This window comes from Scylla paramamosain, chromosome 4 (assembly GCF_035594125.1).
Source record: "Scylla paramamosain isolate STU-SP2022 chromosome 4, ASM3559412v1, whole genome shotgun sequence".
NCBI lineage: Eukaryota > Metazoa > Arthropoda > Malacostraca > Decapoda > Portunidae > Scylla > Scylla paramamosain.
This window is the reverse complement of record NC_087154.1, coordinates 25,311,612-25,332,198: the sequence shown is the minus strand read 5'-3', so window position 1 is coordinate 25,332,198 and position 20,587 is coordinate 25,311,612. Positions and strand designations below refer to the sequence as shown.

Here is a 20,587-nt window from a genome sequence, read left to right as displayed (position 1 = left end):
ATGTAAACACAAACGATATCTTGGTATGCCATAATAACGCCAAAATGAGCTTCTCCGTTCAGTCATAACATGATTATTGTTTAAGGACCAAATATATGTTTATTACTTTCTTATACACACAATATTTTGTTTCATGACATCGGTAATGGGATGGTAACCTAGAAATTAAAGAAATGAACAAAAATTATAAGTAAATCAAGAAATTAAAGAAGCAAGAGCAGTACACCGATTGACGATAATGATAGAACTATTATGGGATTATCAGCGCTAGAACGCTTACGCGTCTAGGACACGTCCACAAAAGTTGAAGATGGTAAGAATGATCTCTATAATATATATTCTACTTGTCTGGATTAAAAAAATAAATAAATAAAAAAAATAAAAAAACTTAATCGATTGTATGTGTACACCTACAAACTACATCTGACGAAAATGATTCGGGCACAGAACTCAGGAACAACGTTCAAACGCATCATTTTAATCTCACAACAGTTCCACAGTGTGTGGCAGTCATATAGGTTTTGTTATACCCATAGAATCCACCATGATATAATTGCGTAGTTCATTGCCATAACAAGATATTTACGGTTAATATTGCATATTTAATTTTGGCATTAATGGGGCATACATGAACACTACTGAATGATACGGAATGCTGCAAAATTAATGGTCATGGATTATATAAAGATAAGTACTTGTCATGAATAAAAAAGCAGAGTGTATGAAGTACCAAATGACCCGCACTGCCAGTCACTCAAGGCTTCCCGTGTGCCAAGTGGCGAGTCTTGACCAGGACGTGTATTACCTATTCGTCATTACTTATGAGCGCACGTTTGCAGTCAATTATGATTTATAAATCTATGGAAAACATGAATGAAATGTTTTACGTAATATGTGATAAAATGAATACATACATTGCAATAACTTCTATAGGTACTCTCCCTTTACTGTTGATGCCGCGTTGTGATTGGCCAAGGGGCGGTGAAAGCTGTCTTCTGATTGGCTTAGGAAGCGGCCGGGCTGCGAGGCGTGTTCAGCAGTGAGAACCATCAAAACACCACGTATTTTTTCACTGTAGAGATGAAAATAAAGGCACAGCGGTACCGAAAACGGCTGTAGACGGTAGAGGAAGATAAGGACTTCTAATAACTGCAGGTGTGACAACCGGACGAAGCAGCATTAGCGGGAAATAAGGGAATAGCGGGCCTCCCAGCACTCCCCAGCCGGTGGCAAGATGGACGAGCTCGGGGTGGAGGTTCTCGGGCCTCATGGAGCTTATTACAAGGTATTTTCACCCGTTTCCGTCTTTCCTTTTCTCTCTATCATCCCGATTTTTAGTTCTCCGGCGCTTTTCATAGATTTTGTAGCTGTGGTGAATAGGGTGCCGTAGTATGTACAAGTTGTGTGGCTTCAGAACATGTATTTTATTATTATTCCTCACTGTAGCTTTAATTTATGCTTCTAGAACACTCCCTCATGACATCTCGCTGCTGCCGCGGTGCCTGTGTGCTTGGTTTCGGCGTGTGGCACTGATGGCGTGCAGTTTTAGTTACTGGTTTATGCCATGCAGTAAAGGAAGCCACTTGATTAGTCGCTATTTAAGGATCATTTTAACTGATGCACATCAAGATGGGACATGCAGGGGTGTGGCTTTGCTCCCTAACTGTGGAAAACTACCTTGTCTCCTGATAAAGATTTGGCCTGAAATGGTACATACTACCATTGAGGAAGAAATAAAAAAGAGTTAGGAGTTAGTGTAGAGCCAAACTAGTTAGGCTTTGGAAGCTTTGAAAAAAAAAAAAGTCAGGCCATTTTTGATTAGCTTTGTATTTATTGTAAATTTTAAGGTGCAAATACTTCAAAGTTGTGTCTATATATGGGGGCTGTCTGAAAGTGAATGATGGTGTGATGGAAGGCATTGAATAAAACAAACTAAGATTTTCTCCATCCTTGGTTAGGCTGAGACAATTTGGCCTTGTTTGCTTTCACACTGTCACTTCTGATCACTTAGAGAATGAGTAAAGAAACCTGAGAAGTTGTGACCTTGTAGCATGATATGCCACCAGGACTTATAACTAAGGTGGCTGGCAGTGTTTATATATATATATATGACATCCACCCCTAACTGTTAGTGGATGATTTCATCATGTCGTGTAATTGTATTGGCTGATGATAAAGATTGTTTAGCATTTGATGTTTTGGATGCTAATCAATATTTCTTTAAAGTTATAAATCCTGACAATGTTTGGTTATGTATGTAGGGATGAGGAGTCACAAACATTGAGATCACATAAAGGCATGTTGCTTGAATGACAGTGTAATGGCATAAATTTGTGGTTTCAACCAATTCAGAAACAATTTCACATTCCCATGACCAACAATCCCGGAGACTGGTGGCAAGGCAGGGAGTTTGGGTGATGACTCGCACAAAATTGTACAAAAAGTCCAGCATTTACAAGCTTGTTGTTCATTGCAAAAGTAAAACATAAAAAGATTATGGGGATCATATATTAAAACCATATGTAGTTGCCTAACCTTAAATGCCACTTAAAATTTTTTGGTGTAACATATGAACAAATTGTTTTTTCCAATTTTAAGACATCCTACCAATCCACTCACAAGTGAACACATCCTCTTCTGTGGTGAGTATTGGGTAAATGAGGTAGCCCTCGGCAAATGATCAGTATTATTAATTTCCAATCAGTAAAGTTTGTGTTGAAAATACTAAGTATTGAGAATTAACACCCAGGAATGGTGGTAACTATGTTTACTGGTATTGCATTTATTGAAACTGTAGTATAACCTGTAATTGTATAAAATTATTAGACAGCATTATATATACAAGAATTTCGCATCATTCATGTATTTGTTGGACCTGTTGTTATATATAAGGAATGATAAAGCAGTTGATCTGCTTAATGTACTTGTATGTCAACTTTTATTTGTGTGTGCATGAGAAGTTGACTTCTGTCATGGCAAATTAGGTAGTTATGGAAGAAATCAGAGCATTGTATTTGTTGAGTAGGATGAATGTTTACATCCAGCTGGTGCTTGAACCACAATGTCATTTACTTTTTTGACATCTGATGTCACTAATCCTTAAAGCATTATCAAGCCCATAAGTGGGACTGCAATCTACTATTTTCCTTAGGCTCATTAATGTTTTCAAAACCTAACCATGCAAAGAAGAAATGTCACATTATTTCTTGATCTATGACAGCTGTATTCAGCAATTGCTTTCTAGGTTTCCTACATCATTGTGAAGCTCATTCCACATTATGTTTGTTGCCATTGCTGGTGCAAACTGAAAGCAAACATTTGTAAAGAGGTTGAGCCACATTCTATGGGATTTAGTCTGTTGTGGAGATCTTTACTCTATTTTGCACATATATTACCATAAGTCTGCAGCACAAATAGTGATTATTGAGTGTTCTTTGGCATTGGATTTATGAAAAAAATAGAGATAAAAAGAGAGAAGAGGTTATAGACTGTAAAAACTTAGTAAATGAGGTGTTGCCTTGCAGTAATATACCCAAAAAATCAAGATAATAGTATCCCACTGTTACCAAAGTCTCTACAAGATTTTGGTGGAGAGAAGTTGCCCCGGAAATAATGGTGAAAGTATGTAATACTGGTTGAATATTGGGTCTTATTCCTCAGAGTGCATTTTTTGGTAGTCACTGGTGCAAGAGTGTATTCATCTTCCAGGTATAGAAACTGCTTAGTGTAAAAGTAATTAGAGAACAAGAATATCTGGTAAATTACATTAATTGATAAACCAGTTGATAAATCACGGTTGCTTCCTGTTGTGATCATTATCAGTGAGTGGTGATCTCCACCACAGACAAAATCTGATTTCACATTTGTTTTTTGCAACATTGTTTGTTTTGATCCTTAGCAGAAATTGGAACCTTTGGTAACGCTGGCTTGGGAGCTGGGGAGCCTCCCCAATGGAGCTTAATAATGCATTTTGTTTTTTGCAAATAGCACAAGTTCTTATCCCTTGTAGTTGTGTTTTTCTAGAACTATATATTAAAGATTATTTAACAGTACAGCAACACTTTGTAAGCTATAATAGTAATATGATGAAAATCTAAGAACAATATGGATGGCAGCACGAACTGTTAGTTAGAAGTTACTTCACCAGCTGATGAAGATCACCAGTAAACTTCAGTAACTGTCACTTTTATTTCATGTGTTAAACCGTCTTGGCCAAACTCCTGTATTAATTCTGAAATACACATAAGGTATATGGAATTTGTCCCCTAAAATAAATATTTCATGTGTAAAGCAATGAGAGAGAGAAATAGGTGATTTATTATGTGTGTTCTTGACACACGATAAACGACAGTGATAATGGTTGGCTAATCATAGTTTGTGAACTGAATGGCCATGTTGAAATTTACAACTAGTCTTATATTAAGGACAGACCAGATATGCTTGCATGCCAGTGTACAAAAGACTGTATTTTGTGCCATAAACAGTGTTTACAAGACAACTTGGTAAAAGTTAGACATATTCATAGGGAAAAATTTAAATCACAAAATGTAACCATAATTGCAATGGATGGATATGCCTTGTTGAAGGCATCAGTGATATTTCTGTGTCCTCCCTGTTTTCTCCCTCTCCTCCCTCCTTCCCTCTCTCCCTCCCTCCCTTATTTATTCTATCTAATGAGGCTGCTCTGGCATACCATGATTATCAAATCAGAGGTGTTCATTTTGTTATGATTGTCACTAGAATGGGGATTACTGAAACCACAAAAACAGTGGCTGTGAAATCTAGTGGGGGAATTGGTAATGCTTGTTACTAAGTTGGTAAGGCTTTTGGTTAAGAATGTCACCGAACCACTGTGAAATCGGGCCTAAGTGGATGGGAGCACCGTTGGTTCCAAGGCCTTTCAGGAGAATTATTAAAGAAAACACACTTCACTGGCCATGGAGATCAATAGAAGTTAATCTTGGGAAAAGATTAGTAAGGCTAATGGAAGTAAAGTTAAGAAAAATTAGCAAGGCGCAGTTTGCATAATATGAAAAATTGCTTTGCTGTTGTAATCAAAGTTTGCTTAATTGATAAGACAGTGTGATGATATTGGAATAATGTAAAAAGAATGAAGGGGATATGCAGTGCTGCTGCAAGAAATGGTTCACTAAGACTGAATTTATCAGTGAAGTGATTGGATGCATTGATGTGACCATCTTAAGAGAAAAGAGGAGCATAAATTGGTGAAGCATGTTGTATTTTCTGTTTTCAGCTAAAAAATGGAATGTCACAATATATGTAGACCAAAGAAGGCATGGGCTGAGATCCTTGGGTGATAAACTATATTCAGTGGAACCTCAGTTCTTGAACTTAATTCGTTCCTGAACGCCATTTGAAATCTGAAGTGTTTGAAAACTTAAACTATTTTCCCCATAGGAATCATTGTAAAATGGATTAACTGTTCCAGGACACCCATCCATCCTGTCTTTTTGGCTTATGCCAGACACTCCCATTGATAAGATGGCTGCTTCAAAACATCTCCAGCTCAGAAATTATACAGAAAGGATGTATTGAATGAATTTAGTGACACGGAACTCTTCAGAAGATATTGTTTAGACTGTGCAGGTATTCTCTTTGTCATAGATCAAGTGAGGGAAGCCTTACAGAGTGACAGAAGAGCAACCCTTTCACCACCAAAATCAAGGTGATCATAACACTTAGACATCTTGCTGGTGGGAAAAGTTACTGGGAAAATGCACTTGAAGTTTGACATCTTGTTGGTGGGAAAAGTTACTGGGAAAATGCACTTGAAGTTGTGATGGCATTGTGGGTCATCAAGAGAGCCACTGGTGGCTCAGGAGTGCCAAACCCTGTTTGTTTACATCGAGGCTCTTCAATGGATCACACTTAATATAATTCAGAGATTGAATTACTGTCTTATCAAATGTGTTTCTCCTCCAAAAATTAAGGAAATATTTATTAAAAATAAGTTGATAATAAATAGCAGCTTTTGCTATGTCTTTTAGTATTTGAAATCAAGTAACTTAGTTTGAAAACCAAATTAGTGCATGTTAACCAAAGCACTTATTAATTAAGATTTATGTTCAAGAACCGAATTGTTCAGAAAGGGAGGTGTCCAGTAACTGAGGTTCCACTGTGTATATATATATATATATATATATATATATATATATATATATATATATATATATATATATATATATATATATATATATATATATATATATATATACGACACACCTCGTATATATATATATATATATATATATATATATATATATATATATATATATATATATATATATATATATATATATATATATATATATATATTATATTATTATATATATATTATATTATATATTATATATTATATTATATAACTGGGCAGCTTGGTTGGCAGACTGCTGTCAGGTAATCAAAGCTGATAATAAGTGTTGAACATGCCTCAAAAGATTTTATAGATGAACATGAGCCATGAATATAAGATAGCTGTGGGAGTCTGTACATTGATTGATTATTAGTGATCACATGTCTTGTTTGTGCTACAATAATAGTTTTACAATGCTATATTAAAGTGTGGTAGTTAGGATGTCATATAGAAATTAAAAACTGCAAGATAATAAAACCAAAACTCAAATTTTGCAAGTCAGATTCAAGAATATAGATATTGATTGTATTATGAGTAATTCTACACTATCTGCTCTCCAGTATTTGAAGTAAAGTCTTGAGTTTTCTCATTAGGTGTAGTTGTCATTTTCAGATTCTTGAGTTAATTCACATCAGTTAATTCCATTATCTTTCTTAGCTACCTTGGAATGAGCTCTCATTGTGGAATATTGTGGTTTTGTAGTTAGCAGCAGTACGTTTAATCTACAACAAACCAGATGAGATGGTGTTGATATTTACGATGTCCTGAATGTTTTGGTAAATATTGACTCTAATTACACTTCCCTCTTGATTTGTGTGAATGTTAATTATGAAGATCTGGAACATCATAAGTCTGCATTAATAAGAAAAATTTAATTACACAAATAAGAATTGTTTAGTAAGACATCATTTGCTTGTGTTAACAGTAATTTCTAGCCTGGTATAAGTGATAGAGACTCACACAAAAATAAATAAGAAGAAAAGACTAAAAATTTTAATTTGTATAGATTTCTAAGGATAAGAAATATATGTGTGCAATTTGAGAAATTTGCATTTATCAAGCATTTCTTGGCGTTTGAGTTTAGTTGTTGCTGATCAGTCATTTATGAAACAAGAGAGGTGCATTCTATTCCATAACTAGGAACTGGTTGGGTTACTGGCTCTTGGGCTGTGGCAGTACATTTAACTTTGTTCTGTATGATGGACTCTGCTTCCCACTTCCTGTAGGCTTTTTTTTTTTTTTTTTTTTTTTAGCATTGATTCTCTCTCTCTCTCTCTCTCTCTCTCTCTCTCTCTCTCTCTCTCTCTCTCTCTCTCTCTCTCTCTCTCTCTCTCTCTCTCTCTCTCTCTAGGTTACATTCACATTTTAATTCTTTTGTCTACTTGTAAAGTGTGCTTCACCTGCATATTAATTTTATCCAGTTTGTGCCATATTCATATTTATACCTCTGATATCAGTAAGTTTTATAACCAGTTTATACATATATGCTTGTGAAATGGAGCCTCTCACAGGCATTAATGTTACTTCTCATTTGAATATACTATTCAAATTACACAAGGCTTGTTTTATGTACGCTGCTAAGAAACCTAGCCTCATGTAAACTGCAGTTTTGTCTGTCATTGACATTGTTTGACATCATGAACTAGGAATGCAGTCAATAGATACTCAACCAAGCACTACATTTTCTTCATGGCTTTCTTTTGAAAAAAAAAAATAAATAAATAAAATAAAATAAAATAAATAAATAAATAAATAAATAAATAAAAAAAAAAAAGATAAAACAAATAAATTAAAAAAAATAATGGCTGCATCATGAACATTTACATACTAATAATGAGTTGTCAGTCATAACTTAAAACAGTGATTGCTAAAATTTTGGTGAATAACAAGCACATAATTTTATTGTGCACCTTATTTGGTGCAGCACCTGTGATCAAACGATGCATTTTAAAAAAATAATAGTCCAAGAACTTTTTTAATGGCATCTTGTATTTTAGACGTACATCATCCAGGTGCACTTAAAGAATTCAAGTTTACAGTGCAAGGAAAAGAAAATGCAGGTGCAGTAGAAATCTTACAACATTTTGGCAATTTAATAATTTTGTTTCCTGAGAACATTATCATCTCTTACTTACTCCACTTACTTACTTACTCTTACTTACTTCACTTCCTTAATGTTATTATCTGGGCTGGTAAGATATCTTAAATCACAGTACGTATATATATTTTGTACATTATACAACTCTTAGAGATGGTGTTGAAATATTTTCATTTTCAAGAGCACAGCTTGTTTAGAGTAATTTATGGTGACAATTGTTTAAAGTTACACTTTGTTACATAAGATGATTTGATCAATCAGATAAGTTTGGTACTAAACATGGCACCAGGGTATGATAGTTGTGATTGTCATAGTTAATTAGATTACTTGATGAAAATAATTTTGCTGCTGGTAAGGTATTGTTTAATTCATTCATTTTTTATTTATTTGTTTTATTTATTTATATTTTTAATTAATTTATTTATTTTTGTTCTAGTAAGATTACTTATTTCTTTCTGTGAGCTTTAATATTGGTCTTGCACTTGATAAGCACAAATGTAACCCCTTGTTGATTCAGTCAGTATTGATTCTTTGCTTTGTATTAATAAGTTCATTCAGTTCATATCTCCCTTCATGAAGTGATGTCAGGAACTCTGCAGCTGCTTCAATCATATTTATGATTTTGAGGTATTCTTAGATTATGTTTTTACCCTTTTTTCACTTGCACCCTTCATCCCTGATGAAGTGTGATGATTCTCTTGTGTTCTAGTAATACTCAAGTGCATTGTTATAAAAAAGATTCACAGCTTATAAGCCAACATGTTCAGTTAACCGGTCAGCTGTGAGTGGAGCAGCAAGAATAGAATGGGCAGTGGTAATGGTTGTCTTCCTCAGATGGACTTTCTACTTACTTTTTAGCACTTTCACTGTTTTTTTTACTTAATATTGTATATTATTATTGAATATAATTTGCAAGTTATAAGCAAAATTGGATGTCATTTCTTTTCAGGCATCTGTTGTTGATGTGGTTGGAGATGAGGTTGTGGTGCGCTACGAGGGGGATTGGTGTGCGGAGTCTCGGGTTGCCATGACTGGCGTAAGACTAGCTCCTGCAGCAGGACCCCTGCCTGTTGAGTACCCTGAAGGAGCTGAAGTAGAGATCTATGACAAACTCATGGGTGCACCTTATTCTGCCTTTTGGAAGGCCACCATACGGGTAAATGGTTTACTGTTTTATAACTTTATAGTAATAGATTGCTAAGGATTTTCATTGTACTCATCATATAGATAGTATATTTACCATGTTTGCAGCATGGAAGGCAAAATCTAATTGCAAGGAATCTATATGGACAAAAAGTAGCAGGTGAATTTCTGAATTGAGGTTTCTTATTCAAATGTTTGTTATTCTTATTCTGATGTTTATTTTTGCAGTGTATTAAGTATATTTAGCAGTTTTAATTCAACAAATATCTTTGTTGACTGAATTGATAACACTTATATGAGAAATGCTTTTTTACATATATGTAACAAGAATATTTTTACTTTGAATAATATTGAAACATACATGACAAGAAGGCCTTTAGAAAGGAAAGATCTGGTATTATCTTTTACTAACTAATTGAGTATGGAATAGCATATAGGTTTTGCTTTCCATTTAGGCATAGACTCACTTTGCATTTAGAACATCAAGTATCTGTTTTTCCTTTGCTTCCTTTCCTCCTGCACATCCTTTTGTGCTCTGATAAAGTAAGCCAGTGTGACCAACGCTGTCATACCTGATAGCTTTTCCAGACATGAACTGAGGAAATCTTATTAGGTTAGCTGCTTATATTTTGAGTGATATAATAGCATCATTCTTGTATCACAAATGTATTTTTTCCTTGTCATCATTGGAGAAAATGATACCTTTATTGTGAAAGATACTGGGATGATAATCTCTGTCGCTAGGTAACAATTTGTTGCTCAAATATTGGTTTTGTAATGGGATATGTGTTAATAATAATAATTATTAACCATAGTCTGGTAGGCTATACAAATCACGAAGATACATACAAAGATATATATATATATATATATATATATATATATATATATATATATATATATATATATATATATATATATATATACATACATACATACATACATACATATATATACATATACTGTCAGCAACGTGAGTGCCACATTGCACAAACTGGCAACTTGCTCCTTCTCGGTCTGAAAAAATCTGACAGACTAGCAGTCAACTGATTTACTCCTAGCCTTGCCCCTTTCCCATCCCTACCTGGGCAGGCATGGTGCCACATAGCATATTACAGAGGGTGTTCAAGTTATGAGCAAGATAGGTTCTGGAAGAGTACTCATAACTCATTTTGCTCATAACTTGCCGTCCTAATTTTTCGGTACAAAAAAAGTATCATGTTCAGCAATGTAATGCTTACTTACGTGATATGTGATACCATGAGGGAGAGAGAGAGAGAGAGAGAGAGAGAGAGCACTTTATGTTATGGGTGATGTGATACTACTGAGTAGTGACAGGCTTGAGGGTTCTGCCAAACACAAGACTTAAATATGCCAGGCATATGACCCGGGTTAAAATGACACGGCTCTCTCTCTCTCTCTCTCTCTCTCTCTCTCTCTCTCTCTCTCTCTCTCTCTCTCTCTCTCTCTCTCTCTCTCTCTCTCTCTCTCTCTCTCTCACTCTCTCTCTCTCATGCACATTTTTCCTTTCTCTCTTTCTCCTTTCTTGGGTTATACATGCCTTTATTCATATAATTTATTAAGATGGCTGACTGAAAGCATAAGACAGGTATGTTTGCCTATTCATAGACTTAATGTAATTGAGCAGGCTTTCTACACCATGCAGTGCAATCCACCTGTCTCAATCCAAATGGCAGAGTATGCAGTGGAATCTCAAGCCAGACTCACTGTGGTGTTGTATGATAAGTTTTTAAATTAAATCTTAACTTTAAACTAGTGTCTCAAAATAAACTGCTACAGGGCCTGTGTCCTGGGGTAGTGGGTGGTCATTTGCTATGCTGCTGCGCTGTGTAGGTAGTAGCATAGTACTATGTAAACATGGCACGTAGTGCCAAATTTGAATTTTTGGTTAGTAAAGGAAACAATATCGAGAGCACGATTTCATTTTGCGAGTAGACTGCTTGTATCTCAGAACATTTGTAATTCGTTACCTTGTTCCTCGGACACCCTCTGTATTTAAGTTATCGTTAATTACAGCTACACTATCCTTGTGTAATGTTTATTGGTAAATCACCAGTCCATTAATACTGCTGGTCTCATTGTGGGATGTTGTAAATCTCCGAAATATGTTGAAATTGTAATTGAATAAATCACAGTTTCACTAATGGACATCTACATGTTCACATCCCACCATGGTTATCAACCTGGCCCAGCTGTTGTTTCTATCGCCTGCCTGTGTTTTAATTTCATGCTGCAGCTAAATGAAGCCTCAGAATGCACATGTGCATAGAACATTTTCATCTCTAGCAATATCTGCAGAAAGTCGTGTTTCACCTTGTATACAGTTGTCACTACAGTTTCATTTCCAGCCCATGGTAGACACAATTCATGTTAGTTTCAGCGAAAGCAATGGCAGAAAATGGCTATGATTCGTACCTGACTGAGATGGCCCACTTAAAAATTAAAATGAAATATTTTCAGAATACCTATCATATTCAAAATATTTTTTTTGTATGCAAGTGCAGGTAATAAATCCATAGGAATAAAACATCAAAAAGATAGTGAATAGAAACCAGTACAGTACAGTAACAGTCATTTAAAAAAAAAAAAAAAAACATGCTAAACTGTTGGTTATACACAACTGATGAATGCAGTGGCATCAGCAGATTCAGCCAGCCTTTATCCTTTCTGAATTTGCATCACTGTGTATAATGGTGATGGTGACTGCAGCCCATCCTTCTTCTCACTAAACTAGTATCTTTGCAGGTGGTGGTAGCAGTGGCGGTGGTGGTGTAATTGCTCCCTGACATTAGAGACATCCTACTCTGCATTATAGATGTCTTTGTAGCTTGTTAAGGCCTAACCCCACATTATACTTTAAAATCCCTGTATTAGAGTATGACTTGGAAGAAACCTGCACCTCTCCACATGTTACATGGTATTAAAATATTGCTTGTTAGTGGCAACTTGATATATATATATATATATATATATATATATATATATATATATATATATATATATATATATATATATATATATATATATATATATATATATATTGAACGCATACAACATTGAAGACTAGCACATTCTCCTTTACAATGAAAAACAGTATGACAAATAGAAAAAATACAAAAGGAAATAAATAAAGGAGAATGTACTATAGCCTTCAAGCTCATATGCATTCAAGAAAATAGTCTGCTTGGCTACACAAGCATATATATATATATATATATATATATATATATATATATATAAAGCAGATGTACTTATTTGTAATGTTATTTACTTTTAGGGATAGTATTATGATTAATATAAAAATTACTTTGTAATTTTCAAAGATGTTTGATTCTCTCTCTCTCTCTCTCTCTCTCTCTCTCTCTCTCTCTCTCTCTCTCTCTCTCTCTCTCTCTCTCTCTCTCTCTCTCTCTCTCTCTCTCTTTCTTTCTTTCTTTCTTTCTTTCTTTCTTTCTTAGAAACAGCTGCATCTGCAATTGAAATTTAATTTCCTTTGTAAGACAGTATAATTTTCAGGATTTAATTATCAAAATGTTGAAATCATAATAGATGAAGTGTGTGCGGAATGAATTGTTTGTGTCATTTGTCTTTGTTGATTTATGGTATTTAGTGATTAGAATCGTGTTCTGTGGAACTACAGAAATTAAAAAGATACACAGTAGAATATTCAGACTATTATACACATAGCTGGCTGCAATGACAAAAAATTTATCATGATAAATTGATAACAATAACCTTATTGGCAATAACTGATATCCAATAACTGGTGATAAATTTATTGCCTGATAACACAATAATCAATAAATCCAAAATTCCAATACTAGTGATAACAATAAATCGTTAACAACGACATTATCAGTGATAACCGATATTCGATAACTGGCAGTAGATTTATCGCCTGATGACACAATAACCAATAAACCATTAAATCCAAAATTCTGATATTAATGATAACAATATTGATATTCTGAATAAAAAAAAAATTAGATCCATTTTTTTTATCATAGAAAACTTAGAAAAATCTTAGAAAAAAATAAAATTTAATGTTTATCCTGTCTCTTCACTAATGAAATGTACTCTTTTAAGTAAAATTACTTTTCATTTTGAAAGTTTGAAACTTCAATGTGCTTATGTTCCAAAAACTAAGATTATCAATTATCGCTAGTTTGGAACCAAAAGTATCAGCGGTACTGATGAATCAATAACGAGGGAAAAATAATTATTGGATAACTGGTGATGTGTTGTTATTGCAATAATATATAGTGATAATGCCCACCTATGATTATACATTGGTGAAGTTCCTGAGTTACTCTGGCTTAGAACTCTAAAAACATTTAGAACTTCAGCAACTGATTAAACCTTTTTGAAAACATGAATGATTCTTATTGTATTATCTTTATTTTTTTATTATTATTGCATATGACAAAATGTTAACACTTTATTAGGTATAGTACTACTTATTTTGTGTATATTGTGTAGGTTTCCTAAGAATATTATTGTATTAGGATTGTGTATGTGTATATTAATTTCTTAATTTGCAGGCATAACATACAAGCAAACTTGTATGTAATGATAATGGGAAACTGATATTTATTTTTGTATTTTTTTTTCAACAGATGTCCAAAGGTGACTTCCATGTAGTAGAACTAAATGGTGTTTCAATGCCAAGTGGTGAAAATATCTTTCCCTCTGAGAAGGTTCGACCAAGAAATGTCAATCCTCCTGTTACGGCAAAGACCTTTGTAAGAGTAGAAATTGAAGTTCCAGAGGACATTAGAGACTAGTAAGTTACAGTACCTTTTTTTGAAAACTTACAATATAATTCTTGTTTACTTTAAAAATAATTTTTCATCTGTGATGATTAACCCCAAAGTGACAGGTGATGCAGTGGTGTGCGTTTCAGGGCTCTGACGGATGATATATATATATATATATATATATATATATATATATATATATATATATATATATATATATATATATATATATATATATATATATAGACAGACAATTTTCCCACCTTAAATCAAACAGGAGTGGGAGAGAAATGTTTTGAACATGGTTTTGGCAACACTAACAAAGTTGCTTCCTTCCACTTTTTCATGACTTTCCATCTGGTAGTCCATACAAAGTGAGAATCATGGAAGGAGGTGATCCACCTTTGTCCTAATGCATGGCAAAGCACAAATGCAAGCCAATTTTGTCTACTCTCAGTAAGGAAGGACCAGGAATCGCATTTTATGGAATTTCTAAGCACATTGGAAGAACATTCCTTTTGAGATGTTGGGTGAGTGGTAAGGGGCAACTGTAAGGGGAACTTTGGAAAATGGAAAATGTCACTACAAAAGAAATTGTCAGGCATACAGGTTGGAGTGAGAGTGTGGTTGTTGCTGGTCAGGACCTTCAACTGTTTGTGGTCCCACCTTGAAAACTTGTCTTTGGGAGACCAAAGAAAACCTCTAGGGGTATTGACAAGCTTTTGAAGCATGAATTATTGAAAGATTCACGACTTACATCTGATCAACTGAAGAAGACTCATCCCAAACTGCTGGAGAATGTCTCAGAATGGATGATACAGCACAGGCTTCAGAAGGAGCCCAACCTCCCTACATTCAAGCCTGCTCAGAAACTGCTGCTCACCAAGGCGATGGTGAAGAAAAGACTTGCTTTCACCCACAAATATAAGAACTGGACTGAAAAGCAGTAGAGTAAGGTGCTCTTCAGCAAAGAAAGCACCTTCAGGTGCATCATATCACAGCCTGGAAGGATCAGACGACCATGGAATCCTGACCACTACACACCTCAGTGTATGGAAAAAACTGTAAAACATCCAGACACTGATGGTGTGGGGAGCTTCTAGTGGTGCTGGGGGATATGCAGGCCTGTATTTTTTGCCGAAGAACCAGACACTTAGAGTTGATTGTGTTTGATGAAATCAAGAAACTGTGGACCATTGACATGGATCTTAATTATTTCAAGAAACTTGTTGATTCTATGCCCAAGAGTCTCAAGATAGTTATTAAGAAGAAGGGCCAGATGATTAAATACTAATATATGAGTATTATTGTGTTTTATTTACCTTTTTGTTTGTGGGTTGTGGGTGTTAGGGTGGGATGGTCAATACCTTTTACAGACACTGTACGTACCCAGATAGGGTGCAGGGCACTCCGTAGGAAGTACCATGTATCTGCTGTTGTCTCATGATTGTATTAGGTGTAGGGTAGGGAACAGTCTCATTATAAAGGATAAGAGTAAGTTGGTGTATGCTGTTGGGCCTTGCTATAGATGTATGTGGCCATCTGTGCTATGCCAAAGCACCTGGGGTTTAGTAAAGTGGTCCACAAAACTATCCCTTTCCACCAGTGGTAGATGGAGCTAAGAGTGTGAATGATGTGTGAGTGTGTGGGGCCACCTCATGCAGGTTTGCTGGCCTGTTATATAGATAGATAATCATACAAAAGATTTGGTGAATAGTGAAATTTAGAAAGCTAGTATTAAATTTCATTGTATAAACATAACTGCAAAGGAAACGTATTGTCATACCTCCACTTTTTCAGTGCTCGGATGGAAAGTGTTCACAAGCCCTTCAAAAAAGCCTGTAATGCAAGTAGTTGTGTCTACAGTCCTGACACACACAGTCTTGTCTTATTAGTAAGTATTTTCATGTGAAGTATTTTTTATTTTTGATATATTTGACTTTTTACTTGGTGCTTTATAATGTTTATTGATGCAGCTAAAATAATATGATTTTGAGGGTTCATTTAGAGTAAGAGTTGAATGGCCTAAGAAATATGTAATGAAGTTGAATAAAAGAGTGATGGAAATGAAAAAATAGTAGAATGTAGATTTCACTATGTAAAAGCATGGAGGAGGATAAGATAAACAAAATATCAGTACAAAGAAGAAATGTGGTTGGATTTTGTGTATTAAAGAAAGGAATGTAAACATGAATAAAAAAAGAGAAAGGTCTGTGATTGAATACTAGTAACAATCACAAGTTTAATCCCTGCAGAACTGGTGTAGTGATAATATTGGTACTACTGAGACTGGTTCACTTGTGCTAAATCCCCAAACTTGTATTGTATTCTCATAATCTACAATGAACACATGAATAAGATGGGCTTTATATTCAACAAGCCTTCCTCTTTCTAATGATGCCATCCAGAAGTCTTAAGTGCCATGGTTATGGAGAAATGACAAGTTGAAGAGGGGAGACTTTTGACAGGAGCTTACCACTTGCCTGTCTGGCCAAGGCTACTGCATAATGAAAACTCTCCACACAAGCTAGACTATATTATACACTCCCCGATGTACCTGCCCCATTGCACTCTCACCAAGACATACAATTAGTAATATAGTGTAAATGGGTAACAAATGTGGTCTTGTGGAAATGTGGAAGTGGGGAGCAAATTGGATATGTCAGAATCACTGTTACTGTGTGTGGCCATGATGAGAGTGGGGCACATTGAGAGATTACCCAGTTAGCTCAAGGGCGATGTTACTAATGATTGGACTACAAAAATTTGTGAAAAGTTGCTAAATTTGGTGTAAACATGGTTAAGCAGTTTTATCCACCTCCAGTCCTTGCATGGCAAAGTGGCTGAAGCCACTTCTGGTTCTTCTGGGGTTTAGATAGAGTTGGATATGAATTAAGAGACAAAAGATGCAAGGAGTTCAAAGGACTCACCTAAAAACTGCTGTGTTCCACATTAATGTATATTTTTTTCTCTTTTCCAGTCACGGAATGATCAGTGTCTGAAACTGGCTCATATGTTATCTGATATGCATTTTCGAAATCTGAAGCAAAAAGTGGTCTTACTTTATCGGACAGAAGAAGCAGCAAAGCAACTTGAATCTACAAAGCTTCAGTCCACAGCAGGGTAAGTAATATTTCAGTGGTGATTATGTGGAAGAAAGTTGTGTTTTTTTATCAGTTACTAATGTATTAGGAACCATATGTTGTTTATTCAGCTAATTGAACTTACAATATCCTTTAAAATGCAGTATCTTATGATAATATTAAAAAAAAAAAAAACCATGCCTCTCAGAAAGGGGCAAATGCTTTTCTTGAAACCTAATACATCACTGGACATCTGCATAGACAAGCAGTGATGTTCCATGTGTGTGAATGTGTTGGAATGGCTCAATTAGGAGATTTGTTGACCATTAAAGGGTGATTGGATGTTAAGAAGATATGCTGCTATGTAACAAATAGATAACATTGTATTAAGTTGCTGAAAAAATGCAAAGTAAGAAATACTTTTGCTTAACACCACAGTTGCATAGGTTTTTGAGCTAAGAACATACAGGGCTAAGAATGTGAATGATGTGTTTGAGTGTGTGATGCTTTGTCTGGTCCACCATGTGTGGGATTGCTGGTATGGTATACTATATAGATAGATACAGTGGTACCTCAGTACATGTCCTTAATCTGTTCCAGATCTTTGGACTTATACCAAACAAGACATATACCAAACAAATTTTTCCCATAAGATATAAAGGGAAAATGATTAATCTGTTCCCATGAAAAAAAAAAAAATCCTGTTGTTATTGGGATATTCTACAGTACATTAATGGGGTTGCATAAAATAATTTAAACACTGCTTAATGCTAAAATACATACCGTCATTGATGGCATATAAGACGCACAGGCATATAAAATGCACTCCCATTTCAGCAGGGCATATTCAGTAAAAAAAAAGATGTTTTTATAATGTATGCATGTAATGTTTAAAGCAAGTTAGCGGTACAGCTGAACAAAAAGCAAACTGTCACAATAGTTAAAATATCGTACATGATTGCAGTAATAAAACAGCAAAGTAGTGGCCTAGTCACAGAGGCAGGTGAAGAACACAGCCTAGCTGCTGAGATATCAACAACATAGCTGGGTGCAATAATGAAAAATGTATCACTACAACTGATAGATCGATAATGATAACCTTAACAGCAGTAACCGATAATCGATAACTGGCGATAAATTTATCACCCAGTAGCTGTTAACTAATAAAGCAATGAATCCAAAATTTCAATACTAGTGATAACAATATTGATATTTTGAATTGGTAAATCCAAATCTTTATCTTTATCCTAGAAAACTTTGAAAAATCTTAGAAAAACTTTGAATTCAATGTTTATCTAGTCTCTTCCTTTAATGTAAAATACAGTTTTAAGTAAAATAACTACATTTGATTTTAGAATTTTAAATTTTCAACATGCTCATGTTCCAAAAACAAATTATTGATAGTTTGGAACCTAAAGTATTGGCAATACTGATGAATCGATAAAGCAGGAAAAATAATTAGCTGATAACTATTAACTCAATATCATTATTGCGATAAATTATTGCAATAATTTATTGTGGTAACTCTCACCTATGGTCAACAACACACTTGGGGTGTCACTGAATAGGCCATGTTTTCATTTTCAACATTTCCTTATGGTCCAAAAAATATGATATAGCACCTTTGCCTATAACACGATGGTGCAAATCTTTGGGTGTATGGGTGAAGAAAACTTCAAAATTAAATTTATGGGAGGTCTCACATTTGCATATAAAATGCAGGGTGATTTTTTGAGCCATTTTTATGAAAAAGGTCCATCTTATATACTGTCAAATACAGCAATTAGATGAAATAAATGAAAATTTAACCTCACTTTACCTTGCTGAGAAGAGTCGAATTCCAGTTAGGATGGTGTTGAGAAGAGAGGAGATATTATTGATGAAGAAAGTCCTGCCAACCTGGCAACACTACTTGAGGGCAGCTGTGACTTTGTCTCAAGAGAGGTAAACAAGGGTAGCACACAGTGTTGTGACTCATTTTGACCCATACAAGTTTTAGCATGCGAGTCATATTCCAAGCAAAGGTTGCATACCAAGCAATTTTTTTCAGGTCAAAATAGGACGTATACCAAGTTGGACTTATTCCAAAGTGGATGTATACTGAGATACCAATGTACATAGATTTGAATATATATATATATATATATATATATATATATATATATATATATATATATATATATATATATATATATATGTAAATGTGCATCAGTAAATAAGGAATTTGGCAAAGGAGTGTAACAATATGGAAGTGTGATAAAAGTTTTATAGGAGTTTTGGCCACACAACCAATTTTGGCTTTTTTTTTAAGTTGTTCTGAGAATGTAGTTCTACCAATTTTGCTTCCTAGTTAAATCATATAACTTTTTTTACCAGAAAGAAGTTAGCCCTTATTTCATTAATGTTGAAATGTGAATAATCCTCTTAACATGTTTCCTTATATTACCAGTTAGACTGAATGAAATTAGGTCAAATGAATGGCTTCCTCTTTTGGGCAGCATGTTGATCTTGGAATTTCACAGCCAGAATCCTATTTCAAGGAAGAATGTTTATTGATGGAAACATTTATTTCTATTTCTAATAACAATGTTATGTTTTAGCATTGATCAAACTGTGATGTTCTCCTTCAGGTATGTAGAAGAATTCAGTGTCCGAGAAGACCTCATGGGACTTGCCATTGGTGCTCATGGGGCAAATATTCAGCAAGCTCGCAAAGTGGAAGGAGTTACTAATATTGAATTAGAAGAAAATTCCTGTGTATTCAAAATATATGGTGAGGTAAGTATCCATGTATTGAATTTTTTTGTATTGATATGAATTGTTATACTCCTACCGCCAATGAAAGTGGTGCGCTGATGTTATTGTTATGTTTCACGTCACACACACCAATGTTTTTTGCTTTGTTTCTCTTGCTATGAGAAATAGTGAGGCATTCAGCTGGCACCTTATTAAAAATAAAGTCTTTTTTGGCAAAACACACCTTTGTCCAGAGCAGTTTTTTTTTTTTTTTTTTCACTGGTGTGGAATTATCATTACTTTCATGGCATCTTTTCAACCACCACCACACACAGTGCACAGTTCTTTGTGGCAGTCCTGTCTCCCTTGAAATAACCCACACCCATCCTTTTGGAGGAAGTCAATAAGATATGTATTAGTTTAGGATGGTTAAAGTTTCATTGACATGAAATGCGCAAATAAATTTGGCACAATTTTCGGCCAAGCAGGGAAAATGTGAGTTCTCCTTAATGGGTTCAAGAGTCAACCAAGTGATTACAGGCAGAGTTGTGGCAGTTGACATGTTTAAACTGCTTGGCGATGTTGCCACATTTTC

At 34.7% G+C, this 20,587-nt stretch overlaps 1 protein-coding gene across 6 annotated transcripts in view; it reads left to right on the top strand.

The window, feature by feature from the left end:
* Positions 1-990: 990 nt before the first annotated feature.
* Positions 991-20,587, top strand: part of LOC135099911 (fragile X messenger ribonucleoprotein 1 homolog) — a 71,956-nt gene continuing 52,359 nt past the window's right edge. For 5 of the 6 annotated variants that reach the window (XR_010268436.1, XM_064002602.1, XM_064002604.1 and 2 more), the window contains exons 1-6: positions 991-1,285; positions 9,202-9,408; positions 14,033-14,199; positions 15,974-16,067; positions 17,154-17,296; positions 19,887-20,034. Coding sequence is in view for 5 of the 6 variants with exons in the window: in XM_064002602.1 (XP_063858672.1) it covers positions 1,235-1,285; positions 9,202-9,408; positions 14,033-14,199; positions 15,974-16,067; positions 17,154-17,296; positions 19,887-20,034 (810 nt within the window). In the remaining variant the exon portion in view is untranslated. The remainder of the gene's footprint in view (positions 1,286-9,201; positions 9,409-14,032; positions 14,200-15,973; positions 16,068-17,153; positions 17,297-19,886; positions 20,035-20,587) is intronic. The other variant, XM_064002603.1, reaches the window with a different exon arrangement.